Genomic DNA, 17,994 nt, shown 5'->3' with positions numbered 1-17,994 from the left:
TCTGTCTGGTACCAGCTGAGCTCTGTGCCCACTGCCACATTTCCAGAATGTCTTCAGTCCTCTTTTGGGGGTGGGGGGGTTTTCTTGACCTTGGCTGAAGGATGTGGGGAGACCTGAGAAGGTGCAGCCTGGGGACAAGCTAACTGGTTGGCTCTGCACCAGGGCTAAGGATCGAGACCCTTCCCCTCTACTGGGGAGATGGGGACAAAGTCCCTCCCCGCCCAGCTCTGTGCAGAGAAACCAGACCCCCAGGGCCATGCAAGCCCTCCAGCCCTGGTGTGGCCACGAGAGTCAGCTTTCCAATTAATCAATTGAGTAAATTCTCCCCTTCTATCCTGTTAGTTTAAAGAGAAAATTAACGACTGGTTCTTGAGCCGAACCCCGTGAGGGAGGAAACGGCTCTGCGTCCTGGGGACACCACTCTGGCGGTGCCTGGGGCTGAGGGGTCATGGCCACCCCTGGGCTGCTGGCCGCCAAGCCTCCATCTGCAGTTTCCTTCCGTAAGAAGTCCAGGGTGACTCACAGTTGGGGCAGCAAAGCACGCAGGTCTGTTGGGTTTTCCACCTGGATGTCCCGGTGAAGTCCTGCCAGAGGGGGCTCATTCGTTCCTTTGGGAACCAATTACCCCCACCCCACTTTTTTTTTTTTTTTTAACAGAGTCTGTGTTTATCTGTTGGCACCAGGGTTTTGCATGCAGAAAATCTTACATGAGGGACCAGGCTGACTGCCCAGGACTCGAGTCCTCAGGCATTAGCTCTGTCTGCCTCCTAAGTCCATGCTGAGCACCGTGGCTGGCCATCCTGGGTCACTAAGCAGAGGGCCCGGAGGCCAAATGACCCGACCCACGCTTTGCCATGTATGTGGTCCCTGCTGGAGTCGCTGAACTGGTCATAAACCCTTCACAGCAGTCCCCTGGGACACAGGTTAGTGGGCTGCCTCTGTTCTTTGTGCCAGGATGTGTCCACTTTCCAAATGTTGACCTCGACCCTGAGCGCGGGAGTCTGCAAGGGCGTACTCCTCCCCAATTCTGTCCGCCTTCTGATGGGGTCTGCTCAGAAAGTCTCTGCCCTCCTGTCCCCCTGACCCACGTATATTTGTAAGGATCCCCCCACTGGGGAACAGTTCGGGAATGCATTCTCAAACCCAGAGTCTCCTGAGTGGGGGTCTGGCTTGGTCACTCTCTGGGAACTCTTCTACCCTGGAGGGGGCCATGTGCTTCTGGAGAGACCTTTATGGATAAAGAGGGAGGGAGATACCTGCCTTGCTGGCTGGATTTCTCCTTCCCCAAACTTCTTCTTCTTCTTTTTTTTTTTTTTTAAATTCAGAATTATGATCCTACTTGTCACAGAGTCCAAGACCTTTATGGGAACTGTGTTTTGTTTTGCCATTTGGCTGTGAAACAATCAGGATACAGACAGGGAGAAGTAGGATTATTTTGTGACACCCAGCAGACGGCTCCCCGATCACCCCCAGCACCCTGTGGGTGGGCAGACTGCCTCATTCTGGCTTTTCCTAGAAATGAATTGGACTGGAGGGAGGGGGTCATGAGGAAGCTGCTCCCCTTCTTTCCCACCGTGGAACATCTCCTGCTTCATCTTCCAGGGCATCCCAGGCTGGTGTCCTGAAGTGGTCAGAGGACCTGCTCTGAGACTTCGGGCTGACTACAGCCTGACTCAGCTGAGGACCAGGCCCAGGTTCCTTGAAGACAGCCTTGACTACGTTTCAGGCAGGGCAGGTTTCAATGTTTCACACGCATGGGAGAGCCAGATTCTTGAGTGATCGCTGGGGGCTGGTCCTAGAGAAAGGTACAGATGTTCAAATGCAGAAGGCCAGAGGAGAGTAAAGAAGCTCTTCCCTTCTTGGAGTGACCACAGAGGCCTGGAACTGTTCCCATAGATGCTGTCTGGGACCAGCAGATAACAGATGGAGCATAGGGACCCCGTGCTGGTGAAGGTGGACCTGTTCCAACATACCCAAGGCCACCCAGTTGACAGGAATGTCTCCACCTCCTTCTCCAAAATTCCCTGGAGGCATCTATGCACTTACTCTGCCCTTAGTTCAGGACGGCAGCCCCCTGGGCACCTGAGTGCCTGTGGCAGAGTGGTGCGTAAGTTTGGGAGATCTTCTTCTGAGCCCCTGAGCAGGCTGGAAGGACTGAGACCAGGAGAAGCTGGAATGACAACAGCTTTAGCTTCTGTTCCTGCAGAGGGCCGGTCTGCTGGCTGTGGATTCCTATCGAAGAATGGCTTTTCTCAAGTGCACATCTCTTGGACTAAAGCGATGTTCTTGTATGGACATGTTTTTCCACAACCATAATCACCAAACTTTCCCAGCCACGTGAGAAAGACTTGATCCTTCTTCTCTATTCCCTTCTCTTTTCTTGAGTCTTAAATGCCTGTCTCAGTCTATTTACTAGTTTTGCTTATTTATTTTCACAAAAGTCCAGCCTCCTATATATAATTTTAAACTCCTATAGTATAACAAGACAGGAAGAAAAAACAGCAGTCACCTGTCCCATTCATTCCCTAAATTCTGCTCTCCAGACTCTCCAGACTCTCCAGACTCTTTTCTTTGATGCCTACCTCCGTATTTCCAAGGATAGGCCTGCAGGCTTCTCCCCAGACTTGTCAATGTCAAATGCCTGACTACTTATACTGGAAGGTTGGGCTGGTGTGCTCCTAACCCATTCCATACCTACACGTCTCCCCTCCTTTCTCTAATATATTTATGTCACATCTTTTGGTTAAATCAATATTCAATTCTTATTTTATTACAATTACATATGTACTGTTCACTGCTGAGTGAAAAAACACTCTAGGATCACTTGTCCTTTTTTCTTCTATAAATTTTTGTTCTTCCAGATGTTAATAATTATCTCATTAAAGAAATCTGCTTATGGGGTGCGATGGCTCAGTGGGTTAAGCCTCTGACTTTGGCTCAGGTCATGATCTCAGGGTCCTGGGATCGAGCCCTGCATCGGGCTCTCTGCTCAGCAGGGAGTCTGCTTCCTCCTCTCTCTCTGCCTCCCTCTCTGCCTACTTGTGATTTCTCTCTCTCTCTCTCTGTCAAATAAATAAAATCTTATAAAAAATCTGCTTAGTCTATGTCATTATCCTAATAATTCTTCCAAAACTCTCCAGCAAAATTTTAAAAATCCTTCTGAGCACATTTTACCCATAATGAAGCAACAGATAAACTACTGGTTCCATTTTCCCCAAAGACCTCTCTTCCTGGTCCCATTGGTCTTCCTTTCTCTTTCTACGGGACTTCCCTAGCTAGTAAAGGGTCCAGTGCTGGGTCTTGTTTCCTGGATATCAACTCTTCCTCCTTCTTGGTTTATGCCCTTGGGGTACTGAAGTCACTTTTTCTAGCTGGATACCATTCTCTTCCAAAGCCAGATCTGGACACCCTGGGTTCTACAGTAATTACCACCTGTATGTTGGCCAAAGCAGGTAGGAAGTTTCACCTCTCTGGAGGCAAACCCAGGCTCCTAACTCTCAAAAAGGATGTCTCTGGTCTGCAGGATGGGAGAGATAATTTACTTGGATAGGAGAAAACTGTTGTCGGTAGATCAGAAAGATCAGGATCACTGCTACTCATTCGTCACCTTCATGCAGAGTGGGAGAACGTGGCCCATTCCTCAAGATAGTTCCCATCCACATTAGTGCCATATTGTTATAAATAATAACGTTGTCGGGATAAGACACTTTATTACCATACTGACAGTAGATCAACGTGAATGTAGATGACATTAGCTAGAAAAACTCTCAGCAGAGTGTGACTTGCAGTACATTAAGCCTCTAGACTTGGGGCACCTGGGTGGCTCAGTGGGTTAAGCCTCTGCTTTCGGCTCAGGCCAGGATCCCAGGGTCCTGGGATCGAGCCCCACATCGGGTACTCTGCTCAGTGGGGAGCCTGCTTCCTCCCCTCTCTCTGCCTGCCTCTCTGCCTACTCGTGATCTCTGTCTGTCAAATAAATAAATAAATAAATAAAATCTTTAAGGAAAAAAAAAAGGAAAAACCCCTCTAGACTTGAAATCGATTAAGATCAACATAGCCTTAATTCTCTAAGCACAATATACCAATTCATTGAGCATTAGCATTTTTTGAAGTATGACCTTGATATTTGAAACAATTTTAATATAAACATGGCCAGCAATACGACAATGGGGGTGCATGCTTCCTTCAAAATGAATAGGTACAATGGGAGGGGAGGAAGAGGAGTTCTCTGGTTGCGTACTTCTATATCCTACTTCACTAAGTGAGAGCAGAACAGATGGGTTGAAGATGAGAGAGAGAGGAACAGAAGTGTTCTCCCAATGGGAGTACATGCCAGCTTGCCTGGTGGATCCAAGCCGACTGATGAGGGGGCTTTAGCAACCCCAAACTCTGGGGAGAAGCTCACTTAGCTCATCTGACAAGGCCTTCACTTGTTCCAGTGACAGCTTCATTGCCCAGAGGGCCAGATGAACAGGAGAGGGAATTTTCCTCTGGGTTGGATATTGGCCAATAGTGAGAGTCTCTTTGCTAATGTGGGAGTGGTGGAAATCCTAGAAGAATGTAGCTTTGACTTTGTAGTAGCAAAATAAGGGAATGTTGGGGGGCATTGAAACATGCCCTGGGGGATGCCTGGGTAGCGCCAGTTGGTCAACCATCTGCCTTCAGCTCAGGTCATGATCCCAGGGTCCTGGGATCAAGCCCTGCATTGGGCTCCCTGCTCAGTCACAAGTCTCCCTCTCCCTCTCCCTCCACCTCCCACCCCTGCTTGCTCTCTTTCTCTCGCTTTCTTATTCTTGCTCTCTCAAATAAATAAATAAAATCTTAGGAAAAAAAAAAAAAAAGAGGAAAGAGAAGTGTGCCCTGGACTCAAGAAAGCAGATTTCAAAAGGGTGAGAGGATCAACAGGTCAAACAATAAACCTTTTATTAAAAAAATATAGGTCATGATGTATTAGAGATTTTAACAAGATAATGTTAATTATCTGCTTTCCAGTAATCCTGATGGGCAAGAAACTGCATACATAGTGGATAGCAGGAAGAACTGGGTTGAAGACAACATTTATAAAAATTAGGACAAGAACAAAAAAAAGGAAGACACGAACCTGGAAGGGCAGTTTCTCTCAGTCATTTGGAAAACTGTTATTGAGTGGTTCCTTTATGCCAGGCTTTTTGCTACATGCTAAGGAGATAGCAACCAAAGACATACCTAAGCTTACAGTCCAGCAGGGAATACAGACATCAAGCAGGTAATTAAAAGTGTGTTGAATCAGCAAACTACAAATAGAGGGGAACTTCCTCAGCTTGACAAATAATATCTATGAAAATCCCACAGCTAACGTCATACTTATTGGTAAAAGACCGTTTTCTCCCAAGGTCGGGAACACCAAGCAGACAGGGGTATCTGCTTCCTTCACCTTTAGTTGTCATTGTCCTAGAACTTCTAGCCAAGAAAAGGAGGTAAGAAAAATAAAAAAGGCATCCAGATTGGAATGGAAGAAATAAAACTACTTGCAGTTCCACAGATGACATGACTTTGTAGTTATAAAATCCTAAGGAACCTCCCAAAGACCATTAGAACTAATGAATGAGTTCAGCATGGTGGCAGAGTGTGAGATCAATGTATGAAAATCAGTTTCCTTTCTATACATTAGCAATGAAAAATCTAAAAATAAAATTATTTATAGTAACATCAAAAATACGATACGTAGGAATAAATTTAACAAAGCAGGACTCCTACACTGAAAACAATAAAACATTGCTGAAAGAAATTAAAGAAGATCTAAAACAATGGAGAGAAACCTCATGTTCATGGATCAAAAAGCTTTAGATTGTGAAGTTGGCAATATTCCCCAAATGATCTACAGATTTACGTAATTTCTATCAAAATCCCAGCTACCCTTTTTTTCCACTGCAGAATTTGTCAGCCTGTCCTAAAATTCATGTGTAAATGCAAGGAACCCAGAATTACCAAAGCAGTCTTTTTTTTTTTTTTTTTAAGATTTATTTATTTATTTATTTGGCAGAGAGAGAGAGAGAGATTCACAAGTAGGTAGAGAGGCAGGCGGAGAGAGAGGGGGAAGCGGGCTTCCTGCTGAGCAGAGAGCCTGATGTGGGGCTCGATCCCAGGACCCTGAGATCATGACCTGAGCCAAAGTCACCCACTGAGCCACCCCAAAGCAGTCTTGAAAAAGAAGACCATGCTGGAAGACTCATACTTTCTGATTTCAAGACTTACTATAAAACTATATTAATCAGCACAGTGTGGTACTCAAGCAAGGACAGACATATAGATCACTGGAACAGAATGGAAAATTCAGAAATAAATCCTTACATCATGCTAAATGGACTTTTAAAAAGGGTGGTAAGACAATAAAATGGGGCAAAGAGTAGTCTTTTCAACAAGTAGTGCTGGGATAACTGGATATATATTTTCAAAAGAATGAAGCGGGACTCCTATATCACACCACATACAAAAATTCCCTCAGAAAGGATCGAAGACCTTAGTGGAAAAGCTAAAGTATAAAACTCTTAGGAGAAAACCACAAGAGGATTATTCATGATCTCGGATGAGGCAATGATTTCTTGTATATAACACTAAAAGTATAAGTGACATAAGAAATAATAGGTAAATTGGGCTTCAACAAAATTAAAAATTTGCATTCTATGAATGATATAAGCAAGGAACTTAACAGACAACTTGTAGAATGGAAGAAAATGTTTGCAAATCACATAGGTGAAAAGGGACTTATAACTACAATGAATATTATATATGTACATATACACACACATATATATTTACAAATATGTAAAGAACTCTCACAAGTAAGTAACAAAAAAGTTAAACGAACCAATTTAAAAATTTAAAAAGTTAAATAAACCAATTTAAAAATGAACAAAGAACCAGAATAGACATTTCTCCAAGAAGATATACAAATGGCCAGTAAGCACTGAAAAGATGTTCGCCATCATGAGCAGGGAACTGCAAACCAAACCACAATGAGGTATCACTTCACACTCTCTAGGATGGCTCTAATAAAAATGTCAGACAATAGTAAGTGTTGATAAGGATGTGGACAAGTCAGAACTCTCATTCATTGCTGGTGGAAATGCAAAATGGTGCAGTGGCTCTGGAAAATAGTCCCTGAAAATGTTAACATAGAGTTACCAAATGACCCAACAGTTCTACTCTTAGGTATACGCACAAGTGAAATGAAAACACACAACCATGCAAAAGCCTGTATACAAACATTCATTGCAGAACTATCCCCAAAAGGTGGAAAGCAGAAACAACCTAAATGAGTGTCCATCAATGGATGAACAGATGAATAAAAGATGGTATATTTACCAAATGAAATGTCACTTGGCATTAAAATGAAATGAAGTCTTGATACATACTACCACAGATGAAAGAAACTGATTACAAAAGACTGAATATTGCATGAGTCCAATTACATTACCTGTCCAGAATCGGCTGATTTATGGATTCAGAAAGCCAATTAGTGGCTTCCCAGGACTAGAGGATGGGGCTAACATAGGAAGTGACTACTAATGGGCATGGGTTTCTTTGTGTGGTGACAAAAAATGTTCTAAAATTATATTGTGATGATGGTTGCATGGCTGTGTGACTATACTGAAAACCACTGAACTCTGTATATCAAATGGGTAACTCATTATGATGGGTGAATTACATTTCATAAGACCTTAAGAAAATATAAGGAGTGGGCAACAATAACAATAAAGAATTCTGAATGTTATGAACTGGCCAGTGTGACAGTGAGTAAATAATATGAGGACCCAATGAGGTTAAGACACAAAGGATCAGGACTTATGTAACTAAACCCAGGACTGAGCAGACAGTAGAGGCAAAGGACCCAAGGTTGGGGAAAGAATGAAACATTGGAGGGAATAAAGGAAATGCTGGTGTGGTGGGAATAGAGCACAGGAAGGAGGAGAGATACGAGGTATGGTTAGGTAAGTGGGCAGTAGGCAGATGGTACATGCCACATTCTTGACTTTAGACTTTTCCCAAATAGCAACAGGAAGACATTGAAGGGTTTTAACCTGGGGAGGGCAATGATTGGATGTGAATTTTATTTTATTTTATTTATTTATTTTATTTATTTATTTGACAGAGAGAGATCACAAGTAGGCAGAGAAGCAGGCAGAGAGAGAGGAGGAAGCAGGCTCCCCACTGAGCAGAGAGCCCGATGTGGGGCTCAATCCCAGGACTCTGGGATCATGACCTGAGCCAAAGGCAGAGGCTTTAACCCACTGAGTCACCCAGGCGCCCCTGGATATGAATTTTAAAAAGTGTGCTTAGACTGCAGGAAATTGACTCGAGTGAAGTGGGTGGATATAGGAAAATCAGATAGGGAGCCAGTGCAAAGTCAGGGAGAGAGACAGTGTCTGAAAAATCTAAATTGAAGTAGTTTGAAGGGAACGTGGGAGGTGAGGATGTGGAGACAATGAGCTCTTTTATGAAGTTTGGCTGTAAAGGGAGGAGATGGCGTTGTGGCTGGAAGGGAATAGGAGATGGAAGAAATTTAAGAGATAAGCATGTTTCAGTGGGAAGTGGATGACTCCAGGAATGAGAGAGAGAGAGAGAGAGAGAGATTGATTTAATATTCAGAACACAGAGCAGAGAATTCATTCTATTGGGTCCTTGTGAAGGGGGGAGGTAATGAGATCCAGAACATCCTCAGAGACATATGCCCTCTAATATAACAGGAGGAAGGTGGGAGATGGTTATAGATGAAAGAGAGTTTGTAGATTTGGAGGCAGAACTTCTTCACCCTCCTGCCTCCAGTTCTGCACAGCAACCCATCTGCCAAGAGTGACTAGATCTACTTTAAGAGTATGATGTCAGAGGACCATGATTAATGAGGAAGACAAGGGAACACTCTTACGGATGATGATAGACATTAATGGAAGAGGCTGAAGCACACATAACCATACATCTTATATTATACTTTCTTCTTACATAATGTTCAGAACAGGAAGTACAGAAAGATTGGTTAAGAGGGACTTGGGACCCTGTGTAGGCTGAAGGATAATGAGAAAAAGTCCAGTTATTTCAAAAGTTCAAACTTTAGGTCCTGCATCTTGAATTAGCTCGAAGATACAACTGAAGAATCATTCCTGACATTAGAAATCATGCAGATTAGAATAGGAATTAGGCAGACCGAAAATGGGAAATATTCACATGCCCTAATTTTAGAAAGAAATGAAAGGGGAATTCGTGACAATACAGGTAAGTCTAAATAACTTTGATCTCTGCAAGTTATGTTAACTTGTGTTCATTAAGAAGCATCAAGGAAATAGTTATGTTAAAATATTTCTTTTCCTTTTTTTTTTAAGATTTTTATTTATTTATTTGATAGACAGAGAGAGATCACAAGTAGGCAGAGAGGCAGGCAGAGAGAGAGGGGGAAGCAGGCTCCCCGCAGAGCAGAGAGCCCGATGTGGGGCTCGATCCCAGAACCCTGAGATCATGACCTGAGCTGAAGGCAGAGGCTTAAACCACTGAGCCACCCAGGCGCCCCGCTAAAATATTTCTTTATGGAGAGATTTTTCTCTTGATTTTAAGGTACAGAGTTGGGAGATTAAAGAAATGCTGTTTATAAAAATTATAGGGTACCCAAATATGTTGATCACAGGACAGCTGTCTAGAACTATGTATTTCAAAGGGACATTGGCATAGAGACATGGTCACCAGTAGGTTTCAGATGAGAATCATCAGGAATAAGTAAAAAGAGAGGCCTCGGTGAGGCAGCAGAGCTATCTGCAAGGGTGTGAAGATCTGGCTTGTCCAGTCTTTTTTCTGTAGTGGTCCAGAGTAGAGCTGGATGCATGGGTGGAAAGTTCGAGGGAAGTAGATTGTTGCCTCTTGATAAAATAATACCTAACACCCAGAAATGTCCAACCATGAGGAGCACAAAATATCGAGCACCCCAGTCCTGGAAGATTCCAGCAGACTGTTGGGGCTTCTGCTACAGTAGCATGGGGTATGGGCTATGTATCTCTCGGGTCTATTCCCTGAACGTAAACATGTAGAAGAAATGCGACACGGGCATTAACTTTTCAGCACACTCACGCTAGATTTATAGATGCTGACGGCTACAGATGTGTGCATAGCTGCAAAGTGAGGCAATGGTAGAGCCGAGGCTGGACCGAGCTCTCCTCTCCCCAGGCTCTGGTCATTTCTATTGTTCCACACATTAGCCTTTCCTGTGATGAGTGATTGCCTTTCCTCTTTGGAAATTCAAATAAAAAATTCTAGAATGAAATTGGCCTGCTCTTTTACACCATATCAACTACAAAAGGATTCAAGACTTGAATGTAAGACCTGAAACCATAAAACTCTTAGAAGAAAACTTTAGGGGTAAGCTCCTTAACATGGATCGTGGCTTGACATGGATCGTGGCAATGATTTTTGGATCTGACACCTAAAGCAGAAGTGACAAAAGAAAAATAATCAACTAAGACTGATAGGCATTTTTTCCAAAGAATGCATACAAATGGCTCACAGGTATATGAGAAGGTGTGGAAGATCATTAGTCATCAGGGAAGTACAAATCCAAGCCACCATGAGATACCACCTCACACCTGTTAGAATGGCCATTTTAGAAAAGACAAGAGATAGCATGTGTTGGTGAGGAGGCGAAGAAAAGGGACCCTTTGTGCACTGCTGGTGGGAATGTAAACTGGTACAGCCACTCTGGAAAGTAATACGGAGTTTCCTCAAAATATTAACAGTAGAACTACCATATGATCCAGAAACTACATCTGGGTATTTATTGAAAGAAACAAAAGCACTGACTCAAAAAGATATGTGAATCCCATGTTCATTACTTACAACAGCCAAGACAAGGAAAGAACCTATATGTCCATCAGTAAACAGATGGATAATGAAAACGTATTTTATATATGAAGGAATGTTACTAAGCCATAGAAAAGGACATCCTTGCCATTTGTGACCACATGGAGGGCCCCTGAGGGCATTAAGTAAAGTGAAGTAAATCAGAGAAAGAAAAATACTGTATGATCTTACTTCTATGTGGAATCTAAAAACAAAACAAAACTCAGAGATACAGAGAACAGACTGATGGTTGCCGGGAGTAGAGAGGGGGATGGTGGGCCAAAGCAGAGAAGATGGTCCAAAGGTACAAACTTCCAGTTATAAGATAATTAAGTCCTGGGGATAGAATAGACCGCGCTATGGCTATAGTTAACAATACTGTATTGTATATGTATTTGAAAGTTACTGAGAGAGTAAATTACAAAAGTTCTCATCACCAAGGGAAAAAATGTGTAACTGTGTGTGATGGATGTTTCCTAAGCCTTTTGTGGTAATCACTCCATAATATATACATCTATCCGATCATTATATTGTACACCTAAAATGAATACATTATTAAATGTCAATCATAGTTTAATTTAAAAAATAAATGAATTAATAAATAAGAGTTCTAAATCCCTCACTCATGACTTTCGGGCCACACTCTTTCATCAGTGTCCCCTGGTCATTCCATCCATGGTTTGGATGAAGCCTGCACCATTGGCCTTGAAATTCAGGGGCCCTGAGCAGTTGAGCCTTGGCTCGCACAGATGAGGGCTCTGTAATCTCTAGGCAGGCCCCTCTCAAGGCAAGAGTCTTGTGTGCAGTTCCTAGAGGAGACAAGGTGTTGTGCTAGGAGGAAACGATTCTAGAGCTGCCATGTCTTACCTGGACTCTGGGGTCTTCTCTACTCCTCGCTTCAGTTGTACATGACCAGGTTCATCCACTGAGAAATAAACATCATCATTATGACATAGCTTAAAACTTGTTTGCTTAATACAGAGCAGGGCAAATGGTACCCCCTTCCTTGAAAGACCTCAGTCTAGTCTCATCAAAACTTTCCAGCTAATTCCAACCCAGCAGTGGGTCCCAAGCCCCCATCGCAACCTATCTTTTGCTACTCCCTGAGGAGCTAGGCAGTGAGAGGGATAGCTGAGGTCGACCAGCTGGCTAGGCCAGGAGGCCTCTCTAAAGCTCACGGGGAGTAAGTTTAATGCACAGTGAGCTCAGCAGGTGTTCCTCAGTTCCCTCTTGGATTTATGACGCCCACATAATCCTCTGCTTTATTAAGCTATTGGAAAAAAATAAAATCTGTCTGCCAAGATCCTAAAGCAGCCTTGGCAGCCCGTAATATATAAAGGCAGTAATTGGAGGCAGCAGGGCCGGCAGCTTGGCCGGCCTTTGACAGACCAGCCAATATCCTCAGGGAGAAAAATGCCCCCTGGAATCAGGAGAGGACAGGTGGCCTGGGACTGTGCCCCGTGTCTGGGAAGGGAAGGCACCTCACCTCCATTTCTGTCAGGTACAGTCCTTTCCCATCCTTGGAGAGGTTCTGGAAAGTCTCTAAAGAGGAGGAGAGGAATCAGGATAGGTCAAGGGAGATAAAGGCAAATATGGCGACTCTGTGTAAAGCACTTTCTCTCTCTCCCTCCTTGTCTCTTCCCAGCCAGCTCCGCCCCTGAGGAACAGCTCTCTGTGACCGCTCCGGCCCACACACGCCTCTCCCTCTTCTCGTGCCCTGCACTCTTCACCCTTCCACACATGGCTGAGGGGATGTGTGGGCCTGTCCTATAAAGTATTCTACGGGCACCCTCTGGAGAACCTCCCTTGTCCAACAGAGAATTCTCTGGAGGTTTATGCCTCACCCGTCTCTCTTCTGCTCCCAGGGCTCTGGTCTCTTAGTCTTCCCTAACTGCCTGGCTCAGAGCTGTGGGATTTACAGTGGTGCGCCATGCCAGCGATAGGGTAAAGATTAGGACGAGGCCAGGTGCCACTTCTACCCCAAACACAACTCTTGAGCTATGTTATGGCTTGAGGTTTCACATAGGATTTTCTTGAAAAATAAAGGGCGGGGTGGCTGCTAAGAAGTGTCCAAATATTTGACCTACATGGTAGAATTTCTGGAGCTTTGGGGAAGCGCCCCCCCTGCCCCCATCTGTCACTTGTGCATGAATTCCTTCAGCAGAGACCGCATTCATTGCAAGACTATAGTGTAGGTTTAAGCTATAAACAACATGGAGAGGGGACGCAGTGAGTTAAATGAACCTCGCTCCTGAAATAGGCACTAAATAGGGTGGTGAAGAAATGAGAGCCTGGGATAGGGGACTGTCCTGGACAGAAGGAGTACAGAAGGGACGCAGGGGATGCAGACGGGGTCTACCATTACGCAGGCTAATGCTGGCTCTGCGTCGCAGAGCAAGGGCTCCTCATGCAAGACTCCAGCCCACTCTGTTACTGAGGCCTGGCCTAGGCCTGGGGCAGGGGTGCATTCCTGATCCTCTACAATGTTTTTTGGTCGCTATGATGGTCTCCAGGATGTCGCCCAGGTGACACTTACTTGCCATGGCTTCAAGTCGCAACAGGAGGCAGACCAGGCTAGGGAAGCTGACCCTGCCGCTGCTGTCACCGTACCGGAGGGTCATGAGGTCCAGCAGCTCGTTGCTGACGGAGATCCCTGCAAGGAAGCCTGGACCGCGGGGTGGGTTAGTGAGCAGCAGGAGGCTGGAGCAGGTCCTGTCCTCTCACATGCAAAGTCTAAGAAGCCACTCGGGGTGGTGGCCTTCTACCACTGTTCCCTATTCTGTCTGGCTCAGGGGCTAGTTCTCTTCAGTTCGTGTTTTTACTAATTCTCCAGTTGCCCCCCCCTCATGGCTGCTGGGCCCCGGTGACATTGTTCTGGAGTTTGGCCAGAGACCAACTCCAGAGACTCAAGACACTGAGGACACTTTGGCCTTCACCATCATCGGATAATTCCCATGTGAACAGGCAGCTTCCGGGACAGCAGGAGTTTGCTCCCAGCCCCGCCTCCATCAGGCCTCTCTCTGGATCGGTGACCTTGTGAAACCACATTGTTCCCCGACCCCATGACTGCCTGTGGGTCTCAGGTGTGAGCACTCTTAGTGTGAGCAAGTGCGGTCCCTGGAAGTGCGAGCTTCCATCCTAAGTTGGCGGAGCAGGAAAGAGGCTGGTCCTCCGGGAGTAGACCATAGTCAGAAGGTGGCCACAGGTGGGCAAGACACAGGCACCTTGCTCTTTTTGGGTGTGTCTAATTATGAGCTCTGGGAGGCACCAACCCCATAGCAGACAGCAGCAAACTGGCAAACGGCCGTGCCTATAAGCTTTCAGGGGACAGGAGAACCTTGCAAGCCAAACCATCCATCAATGGGGTGAGCCTGGCGGCCCGTTCTCCAGCATTAATAAAATAGGAATTCGAACGCCATTAGACCTTGCGCTCCCCAGCTCGCCATATGCAGAAATTACCCTCTTTTCTTACGGTACCTCCACTGCCCCATTCAGTTATCTGCTTGGTCCCTGAAGACATTTTAGTTGGATCCCAGCCATTTCTATCTGTCTGCCTTTTCTTATTCTGGAGTCATCAGTGTGGTCTCTTATAAAATTTCATTTTTTTCTGTAGCTATCCAGGCGTTCTCCAAGTGTGGTCCCCAGACGAAGAGCTTCGGCCTCATGTAGAAACCTCGTAGAACTACAGATTTTTGAGCCCTACCCAAGCCCTCCTGGATCAGAAGTTTTGGATGAGGGATGAGGTGTGTCCACAAGCTGTGCTTGAACAAGCTTCCAGGGGGTTCCGGTGCTCACTCAAGTTTGAGAACCACTGCTCTTGGGCAGGAAGAATTACGGGGAGGACAGGCGCTAAGGCAGGGAGATGTTTCTCCCTGCTCTCCAGGCTCAGGCCCCGCGGGAGAGAGAGCCATGGAGTCTCTCCTTCCAGCATTTACCTGGGGGAATCTGAGCTTACATTTTCTCAAGGAAGGCAGCAATTTTCTGACTTAAACTTCTTGTGATCCATTTCCTCCACTGAGACAGGGCAGATCACGACTCCTAATCACAGGGCAGTGGAGACGGTCAAGTAAGAAGACAGGAGTGCAAGTTCTCCCTGAACCTTGAAGCTCTTAGGCAGCCTATGCTGTATCCTTGTCATCATCTGAGGATTGAAAGCTCGGACTGAAAGCTCTGGCCTTCTTGAAGCAGACAGATTTCACTTAGCTCCAACCTCTGGGAGGACAGTGTATCCACCTGCTCATAGGGCTGTAACCCCGACAGCTCAGAGGTTGAGATGGAAGAGTCTCGAAGGCCTTGAGCTCGAGCTCTGGGAGGGGTCAATTATGTGGAGTCATCAATTATGTGGGGGTCATTTTAGCACAGTTAGAGCTGTTTGGAGACAAAAGGCAATTGGGACAATTGACCGGCACACGAGAACTCAGGTTGGGGAGGACAAGGGTTGAGTCGTGAGCCCGGAGGCCCGCAGAGGCTGGTGTAAGCCGGGGGGGCCGGGGGGGGGCGGTGCACAGGAGCTCTGTTCTCTCCTGACCCTCAGCCCCCCTGCAGCAGCCTTGCATACGGCATGCAAGGGGTGTGCTCTCTCTCCCACACACAGCCCGCCATCACCACGGCCCCAGTCATGACAGCTCCGAGGGGCCCCTGCTTTACCTGCATCCCTTACAGCCTTCCACAAATCCAAACTCAGGAAAACTCCGGAGTGATTCTGGATGTTCTGGAAAACTCTCTGATTCAAGAAAGGAAGTAAGAAGTCCAAATGAGTGCTCTCACCCACCTTAAAGCGGACATCCTGGGGAGAGATCCTGGAAATCCCTTTCTCATCCCTGGAGACCATTTAAATAAACTTTGGGGGGACCCAGCTCAAAGCAGCTCATCTAAGGACCAGGGAAGGCAGCAGTGGGCACTGCCTGGTAAAGCCGACCACACTGGCTGCCCGCTGTGGAGCTGTGGGGCTGTGGGCCTCTCTCCCAACCCCCTTTCTGCCCTTCCCCATCCCCCAGACTGGCCTCCTGACACGTGGCCGCTTGCTGCGTCTGGGAGGTGTAGAGCTCTCTCAAGACTTTACATACGGTGGTGGTTAAAAGCACAGAATTTGCAACCAAAACAGTGGTTTTAAATAAGCATTGACTATCAGCTGTGCAACCATGGGCAAGTGACTTCTTGTCACTTCTTGGACTTTCTGACCTCTCCCCGTTTCTCACCCGAGCCCTGATCAGCCCTGTCCTTTTGGGGAGAGACAGAAGCTCGGGCAGGTGACTTGTGGGGAGGAAGCGTGCAGCTGCCCCACGACTGCACTCGGGCTCCCTGTCTAGGTCTCTGCTCAGCAGCCCCACAGGAGCTGTTTCAAGGCAAAATACCCCCAGCAGGAGTGTGACCCAGGCCCGTGGAGGCAGCGATTACTGTGAAATAGCAGCCCAAGAATGTTTTCTGGCTTTATTTGGCTTTTGGTGAGTATATGGAAAGACCTCAATTGGGAATCACTCACTCATTAGTAATTCATTAGTTTGGTCATTCCCTGGGCATTTTTGAGTGCCTGCTGTGTACGAGGCACAAAGTAAGGCACTGGGGGAAGCAGAGGAACAGGAGGGTGTCCCTGCTCTGCAGTCTAATGGGGGAGGGGGGGACATATCAGCCATTACAGTGCCCTGTGAGTCCCCCAAGTCAGGGACTAGGGGATAATTCCTGAAATGTCCCACAAGAACACCTTATTATTGTGGGTTCAGGGGGATGTAACCGGGCCTGGGGGCAGGTGAGCCTCCCCATGAAGAGATTCCTGAGGCTGGACAGTCAAGGGGGTCGGTCCTGGCCGGACTCTGAGCCTCCCAGCTGGGGCGGAAGGAGTGAGTGGGAGGAGCCCAAGGGCGCCTCCTGGACCCCAAGGCAGGGTCCCAACTCCAGGGACAGCTCTGATGAGCTTAGACCTTGTCCTGAGAACAAAAGGGAAGCCACACTGAGGCCACAGGCCACATGTGTGATCTTGTTGAGTCTGGCCGGTGGACAGGAAGGGAATGAGACGAACAGGTGCACTGGGGGAATGTCTCGGGGACAGGGAGCTGGGAGCCGGGGACTGGGGGAGGGAATTCTGGCGGGCGGTCTTAGCTGCCACCCATGGTGACCCTCTCTCCTTCCACCTCCTAGAGCACCCTTCACCCTGCCACTAGCTCAGGCATCGCCTCGTGTCTTCTAGTGGGGCGTGCAGTCTCCCCGAACAAAATGCGAGGCCTCCTGAGGGCAGGGCTGGGTAGCTCTTCTTTCGCACCCCCCAAACCTCTGCAGGTCGGGCTCCCCATAGGTACTTGCTGAACAGGACACAAAGAGAACATGCCGGTACCTGGCAGTGGACGAGCCGGCCCCACAGCCTTGCAAACTCGTCTTGCTCAAGACGCCCGTTCACCTTCAGCTGGCGGGGAGTTAAGAGCGGATGTGCATATCGCCAGTGCACAGCGGTGAGCAGGGCCCTCCCACGGCGCCTGGAGAAGTCCCGCCATCAGCTAGTAGCGCCATTAGGTCGTAGCGCCATCAGGTCAGCCATCAGCCTGCTGTCCCCTGGGTGTGGCCCCACCCCAGCGGGCCCTCTCTGTGTCTGCAGGGGCCCGACTTAGCTTCAATTTGTAGAGGAAAATGGACAAATTGGAAGGAGAAAAAAGCCCTGAGAAAAGGAGCCAGCATCACGTGCACCAAGGGAAGAGAGACCCCGGAACACAGCCTGCACTGGCTGGAGGGGGCCCCAGGCAGGGGGTAATGTGGAGGAGCATACGGGGGTCCCTGCAGCCCCTGAAGCAGCACGAGGGTGCAAATGAGTGGAGGGAACCCGTTAGAGCCAGCCCTGGTCGCCCCATAGCAGGGGGATGGGTTTATACAGAGCTAATGCCAGGAAAAGCATCTCTCTCTAAGTTGCTGGAGGGGAGCAGTGGGTGGGCAGAGTGAGAGCAGAGCAGACCTGTCTGCTTTGCAGGGCTCTGGCAGATACCATGTCCCCCAGGGTGAGCTGCCCTGGGCTGTGCAGGACCGCAGGGCCCTTCTGCTTCATTTGTGGGGGACAGGCATTGTCTCCAGTGACTCCAGACCAGGGCCAGCAGACACAGGGCTTGATTTAGGATTTCAGCAAAAAGGGCTCTTGTTCAACAACGGCGGCCCCCC

General features: G+C 47.3%; 1 protein-coding gene across 3 annotated transcripts in view; it reads right to left on the bottom strand.

Annotated features, from left to right (window-relative positions):
* Positions 1-1,752: 1,752 nt before the first annotated feature.
* Positions 1,753-17,994, bottom strand: part of CAPN13 (calpain 13) — a 79,725-nt gene continuing 63,483 nt past the window's right edge. For 2 of the 3 annotated variants that reach the window (XM_032353053.1, XM_032353055.1), the window contains 2 exons: positions 17,186-17,254; positions 13,429-15,580 (listed from right to left, as the gene is read on the bottom strand). In XM_032353053.1, coding sequence (XP_032208944.1) covers positions 15,275-15,580; positions 17,186-17,254 — 375 coding nt within the window. In that variant the 3' untranslated portion in view covers positions 13,429-15,274. Of the gene's footprint in view, positions 1,796-11,724; positions 11,783-12,343; positions 12,400-13,393; positions 15,581-17,185; positions 17,255-17,994 lie in introns of those variants that run through there. The other variant, XM_032353054.1, reaches the window with a different exon arrangement.

This window comes from Mustela erminea, chromosome 7, assembly GCF_009829155.1.
Source record: "Mustela erminea isolate mMusErm1 chromosome 7, mMusErm1.Pri, whole genome shotgun sequence".
Lineage (NCBI taxonomy): Eukaryota > Metazoa > Chordata > Mammalia > Carnivora > Mustelidae > Mustela > Mustela erminea.
The sequence above is the reverse complement of the archived record's forward strand: the minus strand, read 5'-3'. Positions and strand labels throughout refer to the sequence as shown.